At 41.8% G+C, this 26,432-nt stretch overlaps 2 protein-coding genes across 5 annotated transcripts in view; one reads left to right on the top strand and one right to left on the bottom strand.

The window, feature by feature from the left end:
- Positions 1-4,630, top strand: part of LOC128895695 (LIM/homeobox protein Lhx3) — a 61,423-nt gene extending 56,793 nt beyond the window's left edge. For both annotated transcript variants that reach the window (XM_054158520.1, XM_054158521.1), the window contains one exon: positions 25-4,630. In XM_054158520.1, coding sequence (XP_054014495.1) covers positions 25-215 — 191 coding nt within the window. In that variant the 3' untranslated portion in view covers positions 216-4,630. The remainder of the gene's footprint in view (positions 1-24) is intronic.
- A 129-nt stretch (positions 4,631-4,759) lies between these two features.
- LOC128895686 (centrosomin) overlaps positions 4,760-26,432 on the bottom strand; it is a 33,459-nt gene continuing 11,786 nt past the window's right edge. For 2 of the 3 annotated variants that reach the window (XM_054158505.1, XM_054158504.1), the window contains exons 3-15: positions 17,495-17,712; positions 17,175-17,346; positions 16,381-16,520; positions 14,353-14,763; positions 13,643-13,870; positions 13,202-13,555; positions 9,546-9,653; positions 7,461-8,699; positions 6,624-6,911; positions 6,301-6,525; positions 6,020-6,223; positions 5,666-5,897; positions 4,760-5,517 (exon numbers count right to left, since the gene is read on the bottom strand). In XM_054158505.1, coding sequence (XP_054014480.1) covers positions 5,306-5,517; positions 5,666-5,897; positions 6,020-6,223; positions 6,301-6,525; positions 6,624-6,911; positions 7,461-8,699; positions 9,546-9,653; positions 13,202-13,555; positions 13,643-13,870; positions 14,353-14,763; positions 16,381-16,520; positions 17,175-17,346; positions 17,495-17,712 — 4,031 coding nt within the window. In that variant the 3' untranslated portion in view covers positions 4,760-5,305. Of the gene's footprint in view, positions 5,518-5,665; positions 5,898-6,019; positions 6,224-6,300; positions 6,526-6,623; positions 6,912-7,460; positions 8,700-9,545; positions 9,654-13,201; positions 13,556-13,642; positions 13,871-14,352; positions 14,764-16,380; positions 16,521-17,174; positions 17,347-17,494; positions 17,713-20,814; positions 21,044-26,432 lie in introns of those variants that run through there. The other variant, XM_054158506.1, reaches the window with a different exon arrangement.

The raw sequence follows: 26,432 nt of genomic DNA, 5'->3' as shown, positions 1-26,432 counted from the left end.
TCTTTACAAGGACGTGTCTTCTAGGTGGCGCAGGGAGCATGGTACCAGGTCCAGCGTCGGATTTGAGCAACGAATCGAGCGGGGGTGGCGGAGGTGGCGGCGGCGGAGGCGGTGGCGGAGGTGGTTACCCAGACTTTCCACCCTCGCCTGATTCATGGCTCGGGGAACCACCGCCACCACCCCACGCTCACCACCATTCCCACTACGCCACATAACCCGGCAGAGCCACGGGTCGCCAGATACCGTTTGGAAGAACGGAACGGCACAAGGCGTTCACCTGACAACCCCGTCGGCGAAGGACTCGTTCGAAAGACTACACGAGCCCTCCAACGGACCAGCCTGTCCACCTTCGTCCATCCTCGACGTCGCATCCTCGAGGCAGGAGCTCCAGGGGATATCGGTGTTCCGATCGCGCCATCGACGGATCCGTCTACGCGCGGGGATCGATCGAGAGCCTCGATCGAGGAACGACCCCTGCCGCGGAGTCGTTCTACGCCACGCTAACCACCGTCCCGGCCGGTTTCCCGTCATCGGATCGATTGCCATGATTGTCGTTGGAACGTTACGTTCATAGCGAGCATACGATTACGCATTCGATAGCACGATTAATCTAAATATATTTATGTACAAGTTCCTCGTTTCCCGGTACTATGGAGTTTAATGGTCGATTCAAGAAATACCTAGAGGATAGTTTAGACGTGTCGCGAGCCGGACGTTCGTTGGAACCGATATGCTTCGCGGAAGAACGATGATCCGTCGATTTATTCGTCGAACGAATCCCGTGGCAATTATTAACAGAGAATTTCGTCGACTACGCTTCATCGATGGTATTATTTTTGACGGGAAGTCCTCGTAATTAAACGTAGAAAATGTATGTCGCGGTCAATGTCAGTGTCGATCGAAACTGATGTCCGTCAATACTACACGGTTGAAAATTTTCCGTTAACGTACACGAATTAAACGTTGCAAATAATGCTCGACATCTGTTTTACGTTGAACTAACGCCCAGATGATGTGTAATAAATTCTCGCTGAATATAGATTCTGGTAATTTAATCAATTTTTATTTCGCGTTCATTTTTAAATAACATGAAGAATATATTAGAACATTTAACTAATGAATTTTTATACGCAGGAACAGAAAGTTTTCAACTGTGTAGAGAATTCTGGTCGACGAAATCTGTGTGGATCACTTCCATGGGGTTCGTGGAGAACACCCTCGAGACAGCTCGATGGAACAGCGTCGAATCGGTCGATTTTCATTTTCGTAGGGAATTCCGTCGAATCGACCGTGCTTCGGCAGACATCGTTTACCAAAGCGAACGTCAACGTGGACACGTTTCTGTGGTATACCGCGCTTACATGACGTTACAAGTTTCAGGTGTCATTTATTGTAAATAGTTCAGATTAGATTCTATCGTACTCCAATAAGAGATGAGACGAAGACGAGGAGGATCGGCGTACAATGATCTCGGCGCAAGCGACGCTGTCCGCTGAACGAAACTCGAAATTGAAATTCAAGAAAGCAGCCTCAACACCGATTTTGCAAACTAACGCGTCAATTCCCGTGATAAAAAGTTACCTGACTGCTGATTTGGTATACTTATGGCTTGCATGAATATTGAAAACATAAGTGCACTCATTCAGCGTATATATTTTCTATATTCAGGTACGACATAACTGCAGAAAATCGGTACTTTTGTGAAATACATTTTACATACGTTGCATTAGGCGCAGAAATTAATTTTTTGCCTTTATATTCAATCGTCAAAGAATCGTCATTCTGGTATTATATGTTGACACGTGAGCAAGTTTGGTTGCCTATCAATAGGCGTATGATCGCTGACATTTACCGACCGACAGGATATTAACACTTTACCGACCGGTAGCGGTTCAACATCATATGCCCTTCTCACAGGCCGCTCGGCAGCAGATCTTCCCTGGCACCGAGAATTGTATAAAAATACGAGAGCTTACAGAGCAAAGCAACTTGTATCTCAATTCAAAGTAACAAATACTTGCTAGTTACCATAGCAGTTACCGGTCGGTAAGGTGTTAATCGTCTGTTTGTGGAAGAGGCACAGAATTAATTTCTACACCTGATGCATATCGTTTCGATATATATCATACATCACGAATGCGTAAAATCCGTAATTTACTCGGAAGAAATATTTGGCGCGACATTGTTTCAAATTTAATGCCTCAGAGTTACCAGCGTCGCGACCAAATCAGGAGCAACCTCCCTCTATTTCCTCCGCGTGCCGCTCGGTGGCTCACTCGTATTCGGGACGTCGCGTCGCGGAGGAAAGACGCGTTAGGTCGTTTCGTGTACGTCGAATATTGGTTCTCCGAATCACAGGCGCGTTCGAAAGTCGTTCTAATAAGACGTGATATTCGATTGTAATCGAATGACAAGAAAACGGGTGTGAATCATCGACATTTTACCAACAAAAGTTTACTTTCAATCGGTGGACAATTCGGTCGCTCGACGGACACTGCGCCTGCGCACGACGGTCAGCGTGTTCGGCTGTTCATTTTGGGACAAGAAATCGCGTAGTTTGCACCACGAGGCACTCTTAAAAGTATCCCGTGTCATTCCTGCGTCATCGATATCAGCATCCCACCAGTTGTCAATCGAACGTGAGTTTTCCTTTTGCAATTAATTTGGACGATCGCTGCCCGATTTCGCCGGCGTCCACGAAACCGTTGAGCCAACATGGCGGCTGGTATCAGGGACGAAATTCGAATCGCGTCGTTTATTCGATCCAAGAGTTTTTAGTTGGCCACGACGAAATATTTTAATCTACGTTTCGAATTTTAATCGAATTTAATAGCGTTTCCGTATCTTTGGCGAAATCGAGCAGCAGTGAATTAACTTTTACGTCGGTCGATCGATTAAATGGCGCTACAATTCTGGTCCTTGATCTTTACCGAAACGTTCGATTGCACGGTTGACCCTTTACGGACGGTGACGTGAATTTATCTTTACAAATTCGTGTAAATACTCTCTTGACTGATATTCGTGATCGACGAATCGTTTCCTTTCTTTTCTTGTTCGATTATGGGAAATTACTCGTTTACGTTCACTGTCCGTAAAGCATCGACGATTTCGAATAATCAAAGCCATTACGATGTCAATTGTGCCCTCGTTTCAATGCATACACGCGTGTCATGTATAAATTGTATGTGCGTGTACGCGCGAGACCACGTATTCGCGGAAACACGACTAGATGTAGAAGGATACGATAATCAAAAGCGCGAGGTTCGATCGATAGCAGTCTCCTGACTTCGCCTGTGTAACATGCAGCAGGGATGTTCGATTCTTTTAAACGTAATTGATTTATATCGAAATATCCAATTAAACAGCTTGCAAGCTTAGAAGTTCTAAGCAAAACATATTGGAAGAACGAAATCTACGCGAGAAACAGGTAGCAATTTTCTCGATAAAATCGATTCGGAATCGAGCATTCCTATGCATACAGGGTGTCTCAAAAATGTTGTAACACCTTGAAAGAGGTGGTTCAGGAGGTGATTTGAAATAACTTTTTCCTTAGCGAAAATGTTGTCAGAGGCTTCGTTAAGGAGATATTAACGGAAAACACTGACCAATCAGAGCGCGAGTATGCCGGTGGACCGCCCATGGTAGCGTATGAGCGCGCCCGCCTAGCGCGTAGCCACGCCTATTGCTGGCGCTCCAACGGTATACACGCGCTCTGATTGGTCAGTGTTTTCTGTTAATATCTCCTCAACGAAGCCTCTGACAACATTTTCGCTAAGGAAAAAGTTATTTCAAATCACCTCCCCAACCACCTCTTTCAATGTGTTACAACATTTTTGGGACACTCTGTATACGGTAATTTGAGGCGCACTTCAGCCGGTTGTACGTCGTCAAGTTTCGCACGCGTCCCTTGCTTCGTTCGCGGCAACGTTCACGCGATCCAACGCTTTTGAAACTATTTTTTCAAAAACTGTGCGCCTCGTATTATCTGAACGGATTGTGCCATGAGAACAAGGACCGAGACAAAGGAAAGATATCACTGTAGAATTGTATATACATCGTCCCCCGGTCGTTTTAACCACGACAATTCGATTACTCGAGACAGAGTGAGCGTCGTGAAGGGTAGCAGGTGCGTTCGGACAGGTACTGCTCACTAATCCGCTCTGTGAGCACTCTCGACTTCTGAATTTTTTGCGTCTAAAACATGGCGACCACTCAAAGAATGAATAATATTACAATGTAATGTTATCTGCGAGCGGGTGAGCTTATGGATTTTTTGATTCCAAACTTGGCGACCGCTCTCTGATGCTATTGGCTGCTACCAGTGAGCAGTTGCCATGTTGGGAACGTATATTTGTGGTTTGCTCGCTCTGTGAGCGCGCTCACATAACAGGTCAGTGAGCAGTGGTCTTTCTGAATGCAACCATTGTTTCGTCGTGTGAAAGAATTGAATGTTGTACAGTTACGAACACCGAATACGTGCTCCTCACCGGGTTTCGCAAAAAGATAAAATGAGAAAGAGAAAAAGATTCGCGTGACTGGCGCAGTTCATAACTTCATCGACACGAGTTACTACGGATCTTTATATTATTATCTAGTCATCGAGTGATAATAAAAATTCTATCATAATCTACATCGCAGCGTGCTTTTTCTTCGACCGATTCAATCGTCTGCATTCAACGAGACATCGTGCAACAACAAGGTATTAATAACAATTCAATTTAATAACAGAAGGTAATCCGAGGAGATAAATTCAACCAAATTCTTCTCTTCAAATATCAATGGCACTTTATTTGCGAGGACTATGTACAAATGCTGTGTAATGATACATTGGTGTTTGTATGTACACGCGGGCGAATTTCTGTCGTGACAAAAAAAAAAACATTCGACAAACGGACAGTTTTTCGATGATATGGTTCACGTAAACTTTGCGGAGAGAAGAAACAATCTACAAAAGAGCTCGAGTACACGCTTACACGATTATATACAAAATTCATAATGTACAATTCGGTTCCAGTTCACGAAGCGCGCTCTCGACGTTTTAGAACTCGCGTTAATACCTTTTTAACGACTCGCAAATGTATCAAAATACTTTCTCGTAGTTTTTACAAGATATGACAAGCGCGGATCGATCGTTGATCGGTACAATTACGATTCGTTCGATAACGAATGCTCGAGAATTATAGTCGCACACTATAAAACGTAAACATTGGACGTTAATTTTTAAAATACGCAAAACTTCACAGTCTCTTTCCTTTTCTCTGCGTACGATTCTTTTCTTTCGGTCGCATTAATCCCCCCATCTCTGTCAATTGTCTAATGGCTCTTCGTATGTCCTTGTTTTCTTGAGAATACTCTTTGTAATTTGCAGCTGCTTCGATATAGCCTTCTCGACGTTCTTCTTATTTTTATTCGACGTGGAGAGATGCTGGAAAGTATCCTCCAATGCTCTTCTCGTTTTCATCAGCCGTCTTTTCAGCGTTTCGTTTTCTTGCTTCAATGCTTCCACCTCATCTAGACCTGTAGGATAATATTTGAGACGTGTTTTAAACATCGCAGAGTATTAAAAGACGTTCCAGGACTATTCGAGGCTTTTACGCAACATTAATACTACTTAGCGTTCTTCGAAATTTTACCCTAACTTATGCAAGGAGTAGACTCTAGTTACCTTCTATCGGCAACGGACTATCGTTGTCCATGTCTCGAATTGGCCTGTTGCTATTGCCGTTATCTTCGTCGCTCAACAGATTAGTCATCGACTCTGTAATTTTCAATGTGTCCTTCAAAGGTCTCATGGTCGACACTGCGGCGTCGCTTTCGATTCCTAAATCCGGCGAACAACTGGATTTACTGCGTCCACCCAGCGTTGGGTAGTTTACTGGTAGCCAATATTGCGAATTCTGCAAACAATTTACTTTTGGTAGTATTTTCAAATATCAAGAGATTTAAAAGATTCACTAGTGCTCATGTTTCCTGATAACTCTAGCCATGTCTTTACTTAAATGCCTTGGCAGAAACTAACATTGTACGACTGATACTCTTGCATGATGTCCTCGCAAGTTTGTTTGAGTATCGCGTCCGCTGGTAGCGAAGATACCCCGCTAGAACTTGGCGCTGAATCGCTCGCATCGCACATTGCCATGTGCCTTCGGAGTTCCTTGTTCGCGACCTCCAGTTCCTGCAACCTTGACCTGTGCGACTCGTTGATTTGATTCAGGTCCGAGATCTGGAAGGGAACGTAAATTAGAATCAAGCCCAGCGATGCGACGAAACGAATTACAATGTGAATCTTGAACGTCTTACCTCCTTGTTAAATTTATCATGCATACTACGAACGGTCAAGTCGCATCTGTTCTCAGCTTTCCTGACCTCTTGCTCCAAACGTAGTTTGTCGTTTGTTAGCTTCGTGTTCTCCACCAGAATTTGACTGTGCGTGAGAGTTAGGTGGTCGAGCTCCTTCGTTAATGTTAATATACTTGCTTTGGCACTTTCGTTTTCGACTTCCAGTTTCTTGATTCGCGTCCTCAACTGAATTTAGTCATGTATCGAGTCACTTGTTTGAACCACAAGTCGAGGTGAACTTAATTAAATTTAATAGATATCAGATAATATAAACTAGTCGTTACCGTGTCGTTTTCTCTGTTGAGCGTTACGAGCATCTCCGCAGTCTTCTTATCAGCGTTTTCTTTGTACTGCACCAACTCTGCTTTCTGTTTGTTCATTTCGACCGCCATTCCCTCCAGGTCGACCAGCTTCTTTTCTAATTGCGTTCTGCGAGCGTTGTTCTGCTTGCTCTCCTTCTTCAATGCGTGAACTTCGTGTACTCTTCTCTCGAGAGACGATTGCAATTTTTCACAGAACTTTTGCGATTTCTCCAGTTTAGTGATCAAGGGCAGTATTCTTTCATCGAATGTCTGCAAGATTGAACAATCAGTTTAACAGTCGTGTGATAATTAAGGGTAATGGTAGTATTCAACGCTTAGTTTAGGGAGCATATTTTGACCTACTCCCAATTTCAGATTGTTTACACTATTTGTTACACTATTTGCCTTATGCTGACTTTTATGTATATAAAGAGTCAAGCATACAGTCAGTGTAATAAGTATTCGTACAGGAACCATTTATTTGAAATCCAAATTCATTTTTGTCTAAGCCTCTTAATTTTAGTAAATCGACTACACTTATGAAAACATTACTTCTACTATCTACAAAATTAGTACCCTCTTTGTATCTACAAAAATTGAAACCAAGTAGGAAGTCATTTTGCTCTGCAAACATAATATAAACTTTACATGAAATATTCTTTATATTACTGTATCCTGTGCACATTTTATAGTTTCTTGCACACTCAAATTTCCCTTATATGCATAAAGTCTACAGATAAGAAATATCAGTAAACCCATTATTAAGTTGAAATTAACGAAACAGTCTAGCTAGACACTCTGAATAGAGATTATACTCACACAATCGAAGGAAACCTTGCTGCTCAGTTCATTCCTAAGGGCACTAAGCTCCGTGTACAGCAGAGCGTTAGTTTCTTTCAGTTCCTTTATGTGGTAGCTAGCCTCGGTTTCGTTCAGATCGTTCTGATAAGTTTTATGATAAGGCACGTATTCCAGAGAGTCCTCGGAGTCGCTGAACGTCTTCGTGTACTTTGAGAACCTGGATCTGTTCAAGGACCTCTGTTGGGTCTCTTGCAAGCCAATTCTGGCCATGGAGACTGTCCTATCTGGCTCTGAGAACGCCTCTGAGTCCGACTGGGTGGATGCTTGATGTTTCATGGTGCTAACCAGACTCTCCGATCGACTCTTCTTGGTAGAGTTCTCGAATGACTTGACGGTCCCTCCATCCAAGTTGGGAGGTGCGTCGTTGATAGAAATCCCTTCGAGGGCGTTCACGAAGTCGTCAGAAAGTATCTTTGAGCTCATGAGAACATCGAGCACGATCCTGTTGTGCTCGTTGCCGATCGTGTCGGCGCGGTCTACGTTCTTCAGCATCTCCTTCATGAACTTCACCAGGTCCTTGAGATGGGTTCGCAGCAATTCGCAGTACTTGTTCGCTCTCTCCGTTTGATTGTCGCCGTATCCGTCCATCTCGGTGGCGATGTCTGGCATCGACACCAGTTTCAACCACTTCAGGTAGTCGACCTCCTTCTCCAGCTCGTTCTTCTGGCTCACCAACCTCTGTACATAGTCCGTCATCGTTTTCACATCTATGGGCTTGTTTCCATCGATATAGTTCAGTTGGATCACCTCGTTGGTGAAGGTCACCTTGATACCTATGTCGTTCAACTCTTTGATCAAGGTGGTCAGCTGACCGGCGCTATCCTGGACGACATCGGACTTGTTCCGACTTCTTTCGTGACCGTGGCTGGCGGTCATGTGGTTGTGGAGCTTGGCTATCTCCTTGTTCTTGCTCCAGAGTTCCGTGTTCACCAGCTGCTGCAGATTCTGGGTCTTCACCTGGAGCTCCTTCGTTAGTTGCTCAATCTTTCGATTCTTCTCCTCGATTTCACCGTTTCGCAGCTCGAGCTCACGGAGAAGATCTTCTCGTTCAGCCGGAGCCTCGGGATCGTTTCTCGTCGACTCTTTCAGTTTCTCGAGTTCGGTGGCTTTGTCCTGTAGCTGCTCCATCATCGTTTGCTTCTCGATCTCTAAGACTTCGATCTTCTGTTCCTTGTCCTGCAGGCGGCCTTGCAGTTCCTAAAGAAGGAAAGTCGCGATAGGTTAACTCTCGATAGGCATTGTAGATGGAATGTTCAAGTACTCGGACACCAGACTGGTGAATTGGATGGGCTTGATTGACGAAGGATTAGGTTGATGGGAGCTTGATTAGGTTAGGTCTGAGTTATACTGGGTTGGAGTAAGGTTAGATTTGGATGTGTGAGACGTCTCCTTTGGGTGAGGTAGCTCAGGTTGGCCCATATTAGGTCTGCATTAGGTTGATGGGCCTTAAACAGGCCTGTATTGGATTCAGATTAGGTCGTGTTAGATGAACAGACGTGTCTATTGGTTTGGCCTATCGAGAAACGTAGTTATTGTCCTAGTATAGAGACATATAACTATCCTGACTTCAAAAACAAACTAATTTTTTACCATTCTTATCATGGAAACTATTCAATATAGAAAGTTCAAATTTGAATACCAGAATAACCGCAATTTCCAAAGTATATCAATTATGCTTTTATTATTTTATTTGATGAAAGTATATCAAACAGCTGCCCCGTTGATTGAGTTCATTTCATCCAAAACGATCCTCAAAGAAATGATAAGAATAATAAACGATCGATTAAACTTACACATATTAAAATGACGATAGTTGCCACGGATTAATCGAACGTGATCATTTACTATCTCAATATTTACTTCCGGTAAAATCAATGAATGACTATCTAGTACTTGAACTCATACAAGAATTAAAAAATAATTTTGTGGATCGCTAGTACGAAATTAGAATAATAGCGTAACCAGTCAATGAACGCAATAAATAGCGAAAGCAATCCTCAATGACGAATCTTCCAGGCTCAATAATCAATGAAAATCAATTACCTCCGATTTAACTTCTATCTGCTTCTCCAAGCGACTCTTCTCAGCCTTGATGGTCTCTACTTGGTCTCGTAGGTCGTTAATTTTGGCTTCCATTTCGTCGAATCGTCGCTGCACATATAAAGTATTGTTCTCGTCAATAAAACTCGGCGGCAAATCGGTGGAACGATTTATTTGCGAAACAACTGCTGTTACAGAGATGTTATGTACAGATATTGCGTGCTAGTAATTTGCATCAGGAAATAGCGTGCTAATTAAAACAGGAAAGTATTTCGTGGAGCTCGTGGATAACCCGTGTAATCGAGGAAAAAAGCAGGTTGGGAGGGGTGGGTGGGTGGGTGGGAGGCGATTGCATGCTAATTAACATCGGCTAGGGGTTGTTTCGTGTTAGAAGGAAGGTTTAGAGTTTCGGTTTTCTTCACCAACTGCGCGGCGAAACAAGGGTAACGATATCTGGCCCCTAAAATGAAAAACAGAAGAGATCTAATTTGTAATTTTACATGGTGGCCTTAGCTCTACCGCTGGATCTCTAGATGAAAATTATTGGACACAATTTTTATCGTCTACTTCTAGCATTTACTTTAGTTTACTCTAGCTACAGTTGAAGAAATGATTGAGAATGTTGAGGAACGCAACAGAAGTGCCGATCGACAGAGAGAGAGTACCCTTACACAATAGCTGAGATAGTAATATGGTTGATGTTGAGACAAACTGCACGTGTTGCACACAAGTATAATTAGCCGACGCGTCTTTAATAAAATACTTGGAGGTACGTCATGCTCTGAGTACTTTTTAATAATATCAATATATACTTCTTTAGTAGGTAACACTTTCTTTGACATACACATTCGTTCGACTTCGTTAAATTGATCCTTATTTTGGACTCCTTTTGGTACTGAACCATTTCAAAGGAATGGACTATATGTTAATTATGTATATAGTCTATTTATTAATTACCAAACAGAATCCAAAATAAAAATCAATGTAACGTACTTGAACGCTCTCTCGCACAGTTGATTATTTAATCAACTCGTCCCTTACTTTTCGTCCTCGAAGAATCACACCATTTCTAGTCCTACGAACAACCACAACCCTCCCGAACCGATTTCCTTAATTTTTCCCTAACGTCACACGTTGTCCACCTACCTCCATTCTCACCGAGGCGCACAAACAGGAGAACATATTGTTATCGATTTATCCCGTTCGATCGATCGTATGAAACTCGATCCTTGATGGATACTCCGACGCTAATGCTACAATAACGTCTAGCACTGGCGAATATCCGCGATCGGCACGCGTTTAGCGTATTATTTATTCTAAAAATCGTTGCTTCTCCAGCAGGGAGTACTCGGTTTTTTCGTTAAGGGTCGCAAAGTATCCCTGCTCTATTTCGTCTAGAGTCGTTTTTTTTTTTTTCGTTATCAATAAAAAGAGAAATAATGAATAAGATAACACACACACAGACACCTCTTCGATTTTATCGATAGTTCGTTCTAATCGGAAAGCGAAAGAAAGTTAACAAATGTATCTCGAGTCCTCCCGATCAGGGTCGATCGAGTCTATAGTCGTTTGTAATTCTTTTTTGGTTCGTTTTCGTTTGTTTTTTTTTTTAAATGTTTTTTTCTTTTAATTATTTTTTTTCGTTTATAATCGTCGTTCGTCGTGGAGGACACCACGGTGGATGAAACAGTCGAGATGAATTTTCGTGCGAAGACTGCCCCGAGAGCGGTTCGTGCAGACTTCGCGAGCAGACTGTCTCTATTATTAGACGAAAGGCATGTCTTCGGTTTCGTATCGCGGAGATACCGTGTCGCCGGGGCTTGCTCTTCCACGAAAATTACTCGATCGCTAAATCTCTAGTGGCAAGTCCCTCGTCTCGGTTTCATTCAATGTCCAGCATCGGTAATTCGTGCTTGTTTAGCATGGAATTCGCGTGGGTGATCCATCAATGGACGATGCGACATCAAGAGCCACGAAGAGTGGTCTTCTTGTCTATTAAAGGCTATCAACGTCAGCGTTCTCTTTACTTGAGGAACCATTTTACAATGGAGTATAACAAAACGTAATTAAAACTGCCTGGACCAATCCGTGGTTCTCTTACATATTTATAACGAAACGTTTATTTGGAAACGTCAAGTCTATCATTTAATTTAGACAAATTTCTTCAACATAGATATTCTATTTTAGAAATAAGAGGAATCGATTAAAGCAATCTAGATAGAAAAAGTATGAGGATTAAAACAAACTCTGATTATGTCTTCTGATTTCTACAAACTACGAATACTAACATGCTTTTGTTTGGGAAACAATTTTATAATTATCAGCTAAATTAATGCCCTGTTATTCTGTCTTTCAATCTCTATCTACGTGCTTCTACTCGAAAAATAATTGTACAGCTTCCGACTCGATCTAACAGTCCACGAATGTTTAAAGTAACACAGCTTTGAATCTAAAAGCAAGGTTGAATTTTGAAAGCTCCTAAAGAACTGGAGGCCTGTAGACTCTAACGTAATAAAAATATATATAGATTGACCCGCGAACGAGATACGACGCAGAATAAAATTTAGGAAACAGAATTTTTCTTTCAAGAAACTTTCGTGACGATTTAGATATCGGATACGGAAAAAATGAGTGTTAATCATTTCCAATTTCTCATAAATTCAAATAAAAGTAGACAAACAATTCGTAGAGGCAAAATGAGTAGTTAATTTATTCGTTCGAAAGCGTTGACAAAATGATTAACGATTGATTCATCGTTGATTTGCAACTAAGCGTGTCCTGTAATTAAATACGTCAGGATTCGTGCACAAGTTAGTATAAAAGCAGTGAATTTAGCAGTAAGTATTGTACAAAAGTTTCTAAAATGCTTGTCGAGGAAATAAAAAACTATATAAAATACATCCATATTCGTCTTGGCAGCAACGTGTACATACAAATGATCACTCTTAAGTCGCCTCAACACGCTTCATGCACCAACACTAGAAATCCGTGCAAAAATATATGCGCGAGTATCGAGTACCTAACGTAGAACGCGTAAGATATTAACAAAGACAAAAGTAGAAAAAAAAAAAACAACGAATACATAACGTAGTATTTAATTCGATATAAAACTGAACGAGTAACCGGAAAAATAAAAAAAATAAAAATATTGTACAAAAGATATCGACGATGACCGAACGCTGCTATCGATTCGTATGCGTGAGAAGTTCTAGTCGCATCGTGTAGAAATGAAAAATATTGAACGGTACCCCAAAGCGATAGGTGTCATGCAGTGAGAGTGATGATGACGAAAAGCAGAAAAGGAGAAGTAGAAGATGTTAGGTGAGTTCAGTAGTATTTCTGAAAGAAAGAGAAACGTTTGATAATACTAAACCATTCCGTAACCCTGTGCCGTATTTAAGCGGAATGCATCGGAAAGTTTTGTGGTACTATCTCTACGTTTGTGAACTCTTCGATCGTGACGCGTCGTCAACGATATTTTCTACCGCGGGTGTAACTCTTGTCCCGTTTCGTCGCGAAAATTAAACGCTTACGAAGTAAGAGGAGAATCTAAGTACAACAGCACCTAGCCTCGAACCCAAAGAACAGATCACAGTTAGTAAATTGTTATTCAGAAACGCAGAGATAGCCGAGTAGCGTCGAAAAATCATGATGTCGACCTGATTGCTGGGATCACGCTCGGGATCGTCCGTCATGTCGGTGCTGAAGTCCCTTAGAACGTACTGGTTGTGCCTGTCCCTTCCGATCTTCGCATCCTCGTTCTCCCTTAACCTGTTCAGTTCGATCTCCAGCTCCATGATCTTCTGCTCCTTTCTCAGTTGCGTGCTCTCCAATTTCCGCTGCTTTTGCATGAACCCTTGGATAGTTTTGATCGCCTTCTCGTGGTCGTTCTTCAGTTTTATCAGCTTCTGATCCGTGACCTCTACGTGCTTTTGCATATTGCACAGCTTCAGCACTAGCTGCTTCCTTGCTTCTTCTTGGCGCTTCAACTCGTTGTCTTTGTCTTCGATTTCCTGTAGCAAACAGAAGACGATCGATTCGTGGAAATATGAAATCGATGCGGTTTTTGGGAAAGGAGGAGAACGTGAGCTTGTACTTACCTTGATCAGACCTCTCACGTCTTTGACTTCCCCGAGTGCTTGCAACGGGTCCTTTAATCTCGGCGACCTTTCTCTGTTCGGTTCGCAATCGAGACACGCGCTTCCTCTCTTCGTCGTTCCTTGGCCGCAGGTTGCTTTCTGTCCCATTCGCGACTGGAACGGGTCCTCGATTAGATTCATCGACGTCGGGCTGGTAGGTGGTGATCGTTTCGCATAACCGTTCTCGAACTGTAATAGAAATCAATTAAAGTCACCCTGTCAATTACAGCCTGTAATAAGAATCGATTCAAGTTGGCGATTCCTTCCAAATACGTCAACTTCTGCGTTATGCTGTATTCATGTCTGGTTCTTGATGAAGAACCTTCTTATGAGAAGGATTTAGAGAATGATTCCTATAACATGAGCTCTATTTATCGAAGAAATTTATCTAAATTAAACGAACGCTTCATGTTTCCAAATAAATTTGTTATTTGTCTATTTAAATTAAACATAAAAACATGCTTGCAGAAGTTGGATAGAATTTCTTGTTACACAATGAATGCTGCACATCTCTGTATTATTAAATAGGTACTTCTAGGAGCCAGTGTTTTATATGTATATAGGACACACTGTCTACAAAGCATTCTTTTGTCTAACAACATTGCCCTTTCTTTTTAATAAACTATCTTTCAATACAACGTATAAAAAAAAAAAAGAATTGAAAGTATCACCTGTGAGAGCAAAGCGCGATGCTTGTTGTTGAGGTCCGTGAGGGCATCGTCCCTGGTTTTTATAGACGCCCTCAACTGATCGACCTGTTTCTTTCTTTTCTCCGCGACAGCGTTCAGCTCGTCGTACGTCCGACACTTCTCCTCCAGTTGGACATTTTTCTCCTTGATCACCCTTTCTTTCTCCTGCAGCTCGTTCCTGCACTGCTGAACGACCGTGTCCTTTTTCAGCAGCTGTTCCTCCAGTTCTTTGACCTTTTCTCGTAACTCCTCCATGTCTTGCACCCTCTCCGCCGCCAGGCTTTCTCTGAAACGCGTCTCAGCCTCCAACCGTTCCCTGAACTCGTCCCGCTCGCTCTCGAGCTCCTGCGCCCAGATCCTCTCCTCTTCCAAGCTGGCCGTCACCTGTTTCACCTGTGTTTTTACGTGATTAATTAGTCCAGATATGCAAAAAAAAAAAAATCGCATACTTCGGTCCGCTTTAGAAGCGAAAGAGGAACTTTTCGTTAATTTGGCAAGCTAGTTCATTGCAAGAGAACAGCGTCATGAATGTTGATATTGTTGAGAGTGAGAACGTGCGGAGATGTTTCATATTGCTACTAAGAATCCTAGTATTTTATTCTATTAATAGGTGTAAGGTTTCTTCTTGGAAGAAGACTTTAAAAGTATTTTTAGTGGAGAAAGAAACAGAAGAATCGAGGAGCCTTTTGACAAGAGGGGTATATTAACCCTTCCTTAGGGGTGGTCCACGCGTGTCACACGAAGAGCTCGACGAGCCCTAAAATATTAAAATAGAACTTTGCCAGGACTCCCAGTAGTTTTTTACAAAGCCGCCTGTAACGCTATACAGGGTGTCTATAAATACATTTGAAGTAATTACTAGATAGGGCGTATGAATGAAACGCAATGAAACTTCCTGCACCACTTTGCATATAAAATTTAAAGGAAAGAAAAGAGAACCTTTAACACGTTGAACGTCGCGTCACCCACATACGGGTGACGGAGCTTTTCGCCAAGGAACTTCAACAAATGATTTCAAGGGCTAAGTGTCGATGAAAACTGATCTGGATAGAATTCGTAAACTTTCATGAGAATACAAAAATGAGTAATACGACGAATGTTAGATTCTACAGTTTCTAATTGTCCCGAGACGAAATTTTAGTTCTGTAAACATATCCATGTGAATCCATGGCAGTCAACGCGTTAAATCACTGCGACTTGACTGCAACTTTACCCTTCGCCTTTGCAACATCCAATTAAACATCATACTCGCGAACGACGTCCATCACCTTCGGTGTAATTAATTTTAATCGAGATTACGGGAATAATGGAGATACTGTTGCCTCACGGTGCCCAGACGCGCAAGAAACCAGCTGGGCACATTCGACGAAAAATACTAACAAAGCAAACGCGTCCGCTACTCGAAACATACTAATTACTCTCTTTCCCTTTTTGCGAACGACGAGAGCCAGCTTATCGGGCGTGGTTCCCTTCGCGGTGGCCGAAGGAAGCGAACAAAGATAGCGTTGAAATCGTGCAAACGCGCGTGAAATGCCTCGCAGAAAGAGGAAGTCGAATGGAACTGTCCGAGAATTTCTTATCGTCTTTAGCAGAGCGTTAGGCAATACGTAATTCACGACAAATCGACGATTACAAGTTACCCATTCACGCAATTGTGTTTCAGGAAAAGTTTTTCGCTCAGGTGTTATTTTCATTCGAGGCGAAATTCGCGTGTTACATTAGTCAGCAGTAAAATTAAATTATATACGATGATATCCGCTATCTCTTCTTTTCGCGATCAAAGCTAGCCGACGCAAGCACGGAAGGGTCAATGAACACTCTTCGCGCGGAACATCTAGACTGATAACGCTATTTAGAATAGAATTACAGTACATGCTGGTGAGTTGAAAAAGCAAATATAGGGAGACGGTCCCGTACAGGGAATTATACTATTTAAAATAACGATACGAATAGAATAGAGTGTTCGTGACGATTACTCGCATAATTTAATTACGATAGTAATATTCTCACCTCGGCCTCGAGAGATGCAACAAGTTCTTCCATTTGGTGCAATTTTTCCTCGTTCTCCAGTGCCGTTTCTGGTGTGATGCCGAAGGCTTCCTTGTAGTAGATGGACGCATCTGTTACCTTTTCCTGGTATTCGGCTAATTCTGACGCAACAAAGAGCAATGGAACGTTTCATGACACCAAGAATAAATCAGACCGTTACGAAAAGCGACATAGTTAACCAACCGAAGAATTCGGTATAGTTAACAGGGTGTTACACCACAATCTGACGGCTCGTCGCTATTAGCTAACCCCTTGAGGAATACCACACATATGTGTACGTTTATTTTTATATAAAAATTACCATAAACTCTAGTCGTTATACTCTTTAGAATGAAAAAATATAGAAAAGTAAAATGAGAGATACAGTCAGTCCCATAAGTATTCGTACCTTCTATGTTCATTGAAGAAGTTTAAATTAAATGACAGATGTGACGTTTCCAAATAAAATTTTCGTTATAAATATATACATGTGTAATATATTTATTCATGTACATACTTATAATGAAATTATATTGGAAATTAATTTGGAAATATCGAACTAATTATTCAATTTAGAGAAATTTCTTCTATAGACATAGAGGGACGTGTCTGCGTCTTAAAATCGATTTGCAGATAAAAATTGCTAAAGCAACAAATTTCCCATTTAGAATTCGACTCTCGACGGGCTTAAATATTCAGATATAATTCCACCTCGAGGAACTGATTAAGAAATAATCGAGATCTGGGACAGAGGATAATTAAACTTCGTTACTGACCTTGCTCGAGCTTCCTGATCTTCTCCCGTTCATTTTCGAGGGACTGTTGATACTGCGCTTGATTCCTCGAGGATGCCTTTTTCTGTTCTTCGATCAACTCGAAAGCCTTGGCCGCTTGGCTGAGAAGTTCCTGCTTCTCCACCAACTCCTGCCTCAGCGACTCGTTTTCCACCTAACAAGGGAGCAAAACTCTTTGAATCGAAGCTAAGCGAAGTAAGGTCAATTAAAACTTCCCCTGGACCCTTCGTTAGACTGTTGTTACTCGGTTTTCTTATTCGTCAGGCTAACGTTACGGAAAGAAATTTGAAACCGGTAGAAACCTTCAATTCGATGTTCTTCTTTATCGCATTCTCGTCCGCAGATGTGATGCCCATCCGTTCCTCGAGGAAGTAGATACGCAATTTGAGGTTGAAGTTCTCCTTCTTGAGGGCCTCTAGCTGGTCTTCGTAGACCTTCATGGTTCTGCCGATACCCACCCCGTCTCTGGTCCCGATCACCCCCGGTGGGAACTGTTTACCAGGCAAGTTTGCGTTTGTACCTGAAGCAAATGAGAAAAGATTCCTTTTACAAGCTTCCATTCGCGTTTTTCCGAGCGAGCTTCCTGTCTCGAGTCTATCGAAGATTAAGTAACTTGACATTCGTCTCGTAGTATTTCATTTCTTAATCAAGTTCACCGGTCCAGTCCAGATTTTTTAGTTCCTTATCGAGAAAAGTCTTATCACCCGTTTCCGGGTTAATAGAAGAAAACGTGTTAATAGAATCATCTGACAAAAACAATTCGCCATAAGAAATCGTCGAGTCAACTATGCCCCCGTTCTATCGATACCAAAGTATGAAAATCTTCCTTCCCTTTTATCGAGCTCTTACTTTCCATAATTAGCAGATGTTAACCTAACACCGCGAGGTACTTGATCGACGTGTGGGTTTTCTTTTAAGTCATCTCTGACAATAGAATCTGAACGTTTCAATTTATTCCAGATTAGAAATTTTCACCCTCGTAGCAGCGAATATGTCAACGAGCCCCGATCGGATCACAGAAACGAGAACCACGATTGCGTCGATCCCCAGCTGGTAGCACTACGTTTAACATTTAGATACGTGCCGAACGTGAGAAACCGAATTTTGCGTGATCACGTTCACCGATGCTACAGTCTCGAGGCTCCCTAACCCGAACCCCCTGATTCTCTATAAAACCTGTCCGAGTTGCCAAATTATCGCGGATAAAAGACGAGCTATCGACGAGCTTGCACGCTCGCGTGTTCGAGATATCGCGGTGTAGAAGGACGGGTCGAGAATTTTCAGGGCCCTGGCGTGAACTCTTCGAGGCTGAAACTCACCCTCGTTTGGACTAGAGACCAAACGTTTCTAAACCCTACTTGTATCTCGGTTCACTGTTACTGTAACGAACTTTTACTGTAACAGGTGTCTTATTTTGTATATTATTTTATACTCATTTTTCTGATTTTTATTTATTTATTTTCTTATGTTACTGTATTTGATATCATGGTTGAGATTTCCAGCGACGTAATACGAGGACATCAATTCGATTTTTCGATTCGACTTTCTTTACAAAGATACAAAAAAGAATCGTTTAAATATATTGTTGTTTCCACCCTTGAATTCAACGGCAAAAACTGCATAACAGTAGAAAGTTTCCAAATTTTGTCTCGATAACTACTTGGAGCTAGTTTTGGTCGCTGCACCCTCCCTCGAGTTGGAACTTTTACGTCCCCTAGAGTACCCTACATCAAAACTATCCTAACACGATCGAGTAGTACATTAGAAACACAAAGAAGACAGGAAGAGTACACATCCTCGCTAGCTAGCAATTACTAACAAATCCGAAACTTTCTTTCAGAGGATCCTGAATGTCGCGGCAGCTCCAATCCTCTTCGTTTACGGCTAAAGCGTCTCGTAACGCTGTTCAGGATCTTCGCCGGCGCGAAACTAAAGATAAGCTCGTCCCTTTTAAGGACACAGTCCTTTGCTGGCACGCCAGGCTCGTGACTAACGAACGTTTTAGCGCCAGCCGTTCCGAACACGCTCGCGCGTGGCGATCGTTTTTCTCCAGGTGCGCTTGTTGCAATCATTGACCGTTGAATCGATCCTATTCTCGAATTCATCCGAGCTACGCGACTACCGATGCCAATTTCGCGATGCTAAACGGCCGCGGTCGTGTCTTGCTCCCTTTGAATCTTTTTTGGCACGCCACCAAGCGCCGTCGACGGGGGTATTCTAGTCTCGAGCGTCAATTTTGCAGATATTCTTTCGGATATTTCGTTTTTCTTTAAACTTCATCGGGGATCTTCGTGCGATTTATTTCGAACGAAAATAACGAAGATTACACGCGGTACGAGGGAACTTGCACTTACGAGCCCTTTTGAAGGGAGTAAGCGATACAATTTCTTAAGTTTCGTGCACCATGAGGTTAACTTTGGAAATATTTTCTGTAGCATTCAAGCACTGTATTTAAACACAAAAAAAAAGAAGAAGTAAAGTGTCGTTAGGCGACCTTGCATAAATTTACCCAGTCGAATGTACCCAGTGTTCGTTCCCCTTTGAGCTGAATTGTGTCGCACAAAGAAAGGTCGCAACGCGGCACGACCGAGCTTAATAGCCTGTATTAATGCACAAATGGGGCAGATACATTTGGGCAGTTTCCTTTATGTTAGAATAATCTCCATTTCGTGGCTTGCCGGGCTCAATGGAGTTCCTTTAAAACCCTTCTGTATCTGTTCGCTCGAATTTACCTTATTTCTGCGATGGGCCCTAAATAGAACTGTCCTTTCGTTAATGAATGAATCAGGAACTTAGAACGAGAAACTGCTTTCGATATCGCGATAGTATCGGTGTTTCAAGCTATCGAAATAACGTAAACACTATTGTTCTCGAGCTTATTAGACTCTATGTGTCCTAGGTCTCGACGTAACATCCTCCCCTCCATTTAAAACGCGACACTTCAGAATTAATCCGTCATTCAGTCGCCCTATCACTCATAACTAGTACGCGAACACAGTATGTAGACACTCTTAGTTCTATCTCTGATACTTTGCCATTCATTCAGATATTAAATCACACAAAGAATTAGTCTTTTTTTCTAATTTTATCAACCGTACACGTTCATGCTATAAAAGAGCGCACACAGATCAGACGTGATTGAATGTATCATCTTTCAATCGCGCTTAGCTTCTAGATAACGGTACGTATGTATATTAAATGTCGTTTGGGTAACGATGCACGTATGCTATAAATACCACAGTGCAATATATTAATTCAGTCGACACATCCACTTAACCTTTTCCTTAGACATATAGAACTTGCCAACGCTTGAATTACTCGAATTATTATCTAGAAATGTATACAGTGCCCTCGCTTAATTTATAACGTACCGTATGCAGTTTAGATTCTTCAAAGAATTAATCAAAAATTGGTTCGTCAGTAGCCCGTGGATGTTTGTGACAAACTTAAAGATATACAAGGATACGTAGAAATGCGTAAATGTATAAAACATAGTATAATTTACATTTCTGTCCGTCACCTGTGCGTATAAAACCATGAATTCGCGTAAACATCCACGGTATAATATCATAATAAACATAATAACTAAGTGTACGACAACGTTCCAAGTGATATTCCATACCAAACATGACTTGTATTTGTATTGGCCTATCCTGGATGTTCTCGGGAAAGGTCGAAGCCTCTGACCGCGACCTACCACATCCCATACCACGTGGGAACGTCCTCCAGTGGCAAACGTCACATTTTACCGCACTGCTTTATACCCACGCTAAATCTAAGGGCAAATTACTATCTCGTTGGTATCACGGATTCGGTAGATCTTTTCGCGACGGTCGCGCAAACACCAACTGAGACGGAGAATGGCCGAGCAGCGCCAAAGTTTACATCGCAATAACGTGCAGTTAAAATTATATTCAAAGCATATACCGTGTTCACGTGTTGGATATAGACGGACGTTTCAAGGATTCATCGAGCCGCGGCTCCACGGGGCAACGAATTCTTCTTAGCCAGACACTTGCGATCGATTTCTTTTCGAGCGGAGAACACGTATTTCAGGCAGTGACGGGCGAAACCCTAGGCTTCGAATAAATCTGAAGTTTGCTTTTTGTTACGTAATCGCGTTACTTCAGCCACGTGGATCTCCGTATACTACAAGCAAGAAGCAAATCCTATTCAGTATTCAAGTGTTAGATCGATCGCCGGAAACTGTCCTTCTAACACGCGTTTCCCTCTTGTAGGCAAACTCGTGGTTCCACTCGAATCCCAGCCCCCGATGCAGTTCCTGTTGCAGCTGCGGACGCCACGTGCTCAAGCTCCTGTGAGTATAAATTACTATTTCGGTCTACCCTCATGGTATCAGGGAAGCCAGCACCCATATCTTCACCTCTGTGAGATTTTTAAAACGTTCTTTTACCCCACGGCAATTGTTTCAAATCGCTGAGGCAGCTTATATCCCCTTGAGTGCTAAATACTCGTGGGTCAAAGCGATCCATGCGTTGTGGACGGAATTCTTTTGGAATTAATTATTACACCGAAACATCGACCTGTAAATCCTAACTCGAAAATGAATCTAAATATTTGAACTTAACTAATACGCCGCGGATCTTTATCCAAAATAATATCTGCACGTAGAAAAATTGACCCAGGAAAATTGATCTTAACACTTTATTTACCGGGAGCCTATTTATAGGCTTTTTAATTGCAGTATTTAGTTATTTGAATTTATTTACTGTGTTGATGGTTGTCTACGAACAATGTTTAATGTCTGGTTAGAGACTTGGCTTCCAATGTGCCTAGTAACAGTATGAAGGAATTATTGTCAGCCTAGATTGGCATATGCTACTGTAGAATATTGTTTTTTGAATTAAAGTCTACTTCTAAATAGCCCGGTAGATAAAGTGTTAAATAAGAATTTATATTACTCTAAAAATATTATGATACGAACTTTACTTTCAATACACTTTTATATTATTGCATATTATTGCATATATTCAAATTTCCTATAAGTGCATAAATAATTCGCAGTCTAGTAACAAATATAACAGAATGATTCCGATAATTGTATCTCGAGTAGAAGATGGAGAAGATCGGTAAACGCGTATGTGGGTTCAAAGAGTTGCGGGCAGATCGTTGGACGATCTCGGGGATCTATCAGCGGGTTTCCGCGATCCAGGTATCGGGGCGAGCGCGATATCGATTCAGGCGGGCTCTCACTCGCGCGGACGCGGGGCTCGCGTATTTATAGATGACACATTTAGGCCAGAACCGAGTTTGAACTATCTTTATTTTGGCAGGCGGCTCTCCAGCCCCTCGTCGCCTGCTCGACACTAGCCTGGCCCGTAATTAAAGCCACGGAATCGTCTTTAAACGCGAACCAGCCAGCGATTGTTAATTTCGCGCTGGTTAGAGTCAACCTTTAGGCCAACGTTGGGCCACGAATCAGGATCAGACTGGCGGAGGCTTGGCCGGTTATTTCGGGTCGCTTGCGGCATTGCGACACGGATAATGGTACCTTTGCCGGGCCGCGCTCGTCAGGTTCGTGTTCGTCTCGCGCGAAAACCTATGTGATCGATTTCGAAGTTCGCTGATTTGTTTTGAAGGTACACTCGAGAGTAGATAAAAACTTTGATTCATTGGGAGGTCTTCCCTAGGAGGGTGGAAAAATTAGGGGCTTTGTGGGCTGCGAACATGGTGGCAAGGCAGTATAAAGTAGTTTATGGTAGGTTTATAGTACTTTAGGGTTAGTAGTATCTACATAGATATATGGTAGTTTAGGCTTACCTAGCCTCGGTACTTTAGGCTTGGTAGTGACTATATAGATATACATTATATATTAGGTGTATATTATGTATAGTAGGTGTACAAATGAGTTCGGTGCCTTTTTATCATATATTCGATGTATACTTATAAGAAAAAGGAACACACGTTATGTTTTAAAGTAATCACCATTACTTTCTACACACGGATTCCGTTTCTATAAAAAGATGGTGATTTTGATTCAATAAACTCATTAATGCTTTCTTCGACTTTTTCGAAAGATTTGAAGTGAGAATCAACTGTGGTATCGTAGCGATCGAAAAAGATGGTAATCTGAGGGGACCATATCTGGAGAATATGCCGCATGAATGAGAATCATTTTCGTAGCCTCAGCAGAATTTTTCTTCAACTCAAATGCAAAAAGAATACAATGTCTAATGTGCTCTTTCTGAAACGTCATGGTGTGAAGTATTGTTTTTCGAGGTTATATACCAATTAGGTTGAAGTTATATAGTGAATTTAGTAACGTGAAGCTAATACCTTAAGACGCCGTTCGGTGGGAAAAAAATTTCAATTTGAAATGTAATTACAGCTGAATATATGTATAGGCACCGAACTTATTTATACACCTAATATTTTAGTCTTACTGCTTCAGGCTAGATACTTTTTTTATTCTAACGTTAGGATTGTACCTGTGTTTCTTTATCATTGATTAACGAAGAGTTTTCCAATAGATTCTGTAAAATTTTGTTCTCTGTAGGATCCGAGAGCAAGATAGGTTGCCTCGAAAAAATATCGTGGGTATATATATATATATATATTTCGCGATCCACGGTGAATCCGATATCCTTGAAGGGATATCGAAGATTCACAGAATTAGCAACCGCAAGTCCGCGACAAGTTATAACAGTTGTATCTTCCTGTTTTCATTGCTCCATCCACCTATTTATCCGGCGGACATGCTAGCCACATCTAAACTTAGATACACCGTGTACCGCAGGCGTCGCTACAAAATTGAGAGTAAAGCGACAAATTGACGATAAAAATGCACTTACCGTTTATAGTAAATTATATTCATACCGAATATACCTAATTCCAATGCTCATAATTGTTGTTACTGCATGAAACCTATTGGTTATAGATTGCCACTAAAAAGAGTGAAATAAAATAATTTTTTGCAAAAAAAATTTAACCGACTTCAAAAAAGGTACAGTGAAAAGCATGAAATAATTTCTAGTTAATGTATATGAATCTGCATAATCGACCGAGCACTCCATATTATCAACCGAGTGATCTTCATTATCGACCGACCACTCAACATTACCGACGGAGTAATCTGTATTACCGACAGAGCAATCCAAATTACCGACAGAGCAATCCAAATTACCGACAGAGTAATCTGCATTACCGACGGAGTAATCTGTATTACCGACAGAGCACTCTGCATTACCGACGGAGTAATCTGCATTACCGACGGAGTAATCCAAATTACCGACAGAGCAATCTGCATTACCGACGGAGTAATCTGTATTACCGACAGAGCACTCTACATTACCGACAGAGCACTCTACATTACCGGCAGAGCACTCTACATTACCGACGGAGTAATCTGTACTACCGACAGAACAATCCAAATTACCGACTGAGTAACTTTTTTTTACGTGAGGAAATGCGTTTACGCACGCCCCCTCATAAGGAGGGGGTAGTGTGGGACTCGCCCCTTAATTTGATATCAAGGGGAATACCCACTAAGACTTCAAAAAAAGTACAGTGAAAAGTATGAAATAATTTCTAGTTAATTTATATGAATACGCACTACCTCTAGATATATATGGGAAATGCAATGAAAAGCATGAAATAATTTCTAATTAATATATATAAATCTGCATTATCGACCGAGCACTCCATATTATCGACCGAGTGATCTACATTACCGACAGAGTAATCCGCATTACCGGCAGAGCACTCTACATTACCGACAGAGTAATCTGTATTACCGGCAGAGTAATCTGTATTACCGACAGAGTGATCTGTATTACCGACAGAGTGATCTGCATTACCGACGGAGTAATCTGTATTACCGACAGAGCAATCTGCATTATCGGCCGATAACCTATCAGACCTAACTCACGCCAACCAAAGCATCTGACGGATTGTTTCACAAAAATTGTGTCGGCAGAGTCGATAATGTAGATTACTCTGTCGGTAATATTGAATGTTCGGCCCATAATGCAGGTTTCTCTGTCGGCTATATAAAGTGCTCACGTAAAAAAAAGTTACTCTGTCGGCAATACAGATTGCTCTATCGGTAATGTAGAGTGCTCTGTCGGTAATACAGATTGCTCTGTCGGTAATTTGGCTTGATCTGTCGGTAATACAGATTACTCTGTCGGTGATGTAGATTACTATATCGGCAATGTAGATTGCTCTGTCGGTAATGTGGCTTACCATGTCGGTAATGTAGAGTGCTCTGTCGGCAATGCAGATTGCTCTGTCGATAATATGGAGTGCTCGGTCGATAATGCATACCATACTTCTAAACAAATATATCTCAAGGTAGTGCGTATTCATACAAATTAACTAGAAATTATTTCATACTTTTCACCGTACTTTTTTAAAAGTCTTAGTGGGTATTCCTCGATATCAAATTAAGGGGCGAGTCCCACACTACCCCCTCCTTATGAGGGGGCGTGCGTAAACGGATTTCCTCACGTAAAAAAACTCTGTCGGCAATACAAATTACTCGGTCGGTAATGCAGATTGCTCTGTCGGTAATACAGATTACTCTGTCGGTAATGTAGATTGCTCTGTCGGTAATGTGGATTACCATGTCGGTAATGTAGATCACTCTGTCGGTAATGTAGATTACTCTGTCGGTAATACAGATTACTCCGTCGGTAATGCAGATTGCTCTGTCGGTAATACAGATTACTCCGTCGGTAATGTAGAGTGATCTGTCGGTAATGTAGAGTGCTCTGCCGGTAATGCGGATTACTCTGCCGGTAAATTAGAGTGCTCGGTCGATAATGAAGATCACTCGGTCGATAATATGGAGTGCTCGGTCGATAATGCAGATTCATATATATTAATTAGAAATTATTTCATGCTTTTCATTGCATTTCCCATATATATCTAGAGGTAGTGCGTATTCATATAAATTAACTAGAAATTATTTCATACTTTTCACTGTACTTTTTTTGAAGTCTTAGTGGGTATTCCCCTTGATATCAAATTAAGGGGCGAGTCCCACACTACCCCCTCCTTATGAGGGGGCGTGCGTAAACGCATTTCCTCACGTAAAAAAAAGTTACTCAGTCGGTAATTTGGATTGCTCTGTCGGTAATACAGATTACTCCGTCGGTAATTTGGATTACTCTGTCGGTAATACAGATTACTCCGTCGGCAATGCAGATTGCTCTGTCGGTAATTTGGATTACTCCGTCGGTAATGCAGATTACTCCGTCGGTAATGCAGAGTGCTCTG

This window comes from Hylaeus anthracinus, unplaced genomic scaffold (assembly GCF_026225885.1).
Source record: "Hylaeus anthracinus isolate JK02 unplaced genomic scaffold, UHH_iyHylAnth1.0_haploid 5, whole genome shotgun sequence".
Lineage (NCBI taxonomy): Eukaryota > Metazoa > Arthropoda > Insecta > Hymenoptera > Colletidae > Hylaeus > Hylaeus anthracinus.
Note: the sequence above shows the minus strand (reverse complement) of the source record. Positions and strands in the feature narration are given on the sequence as shown.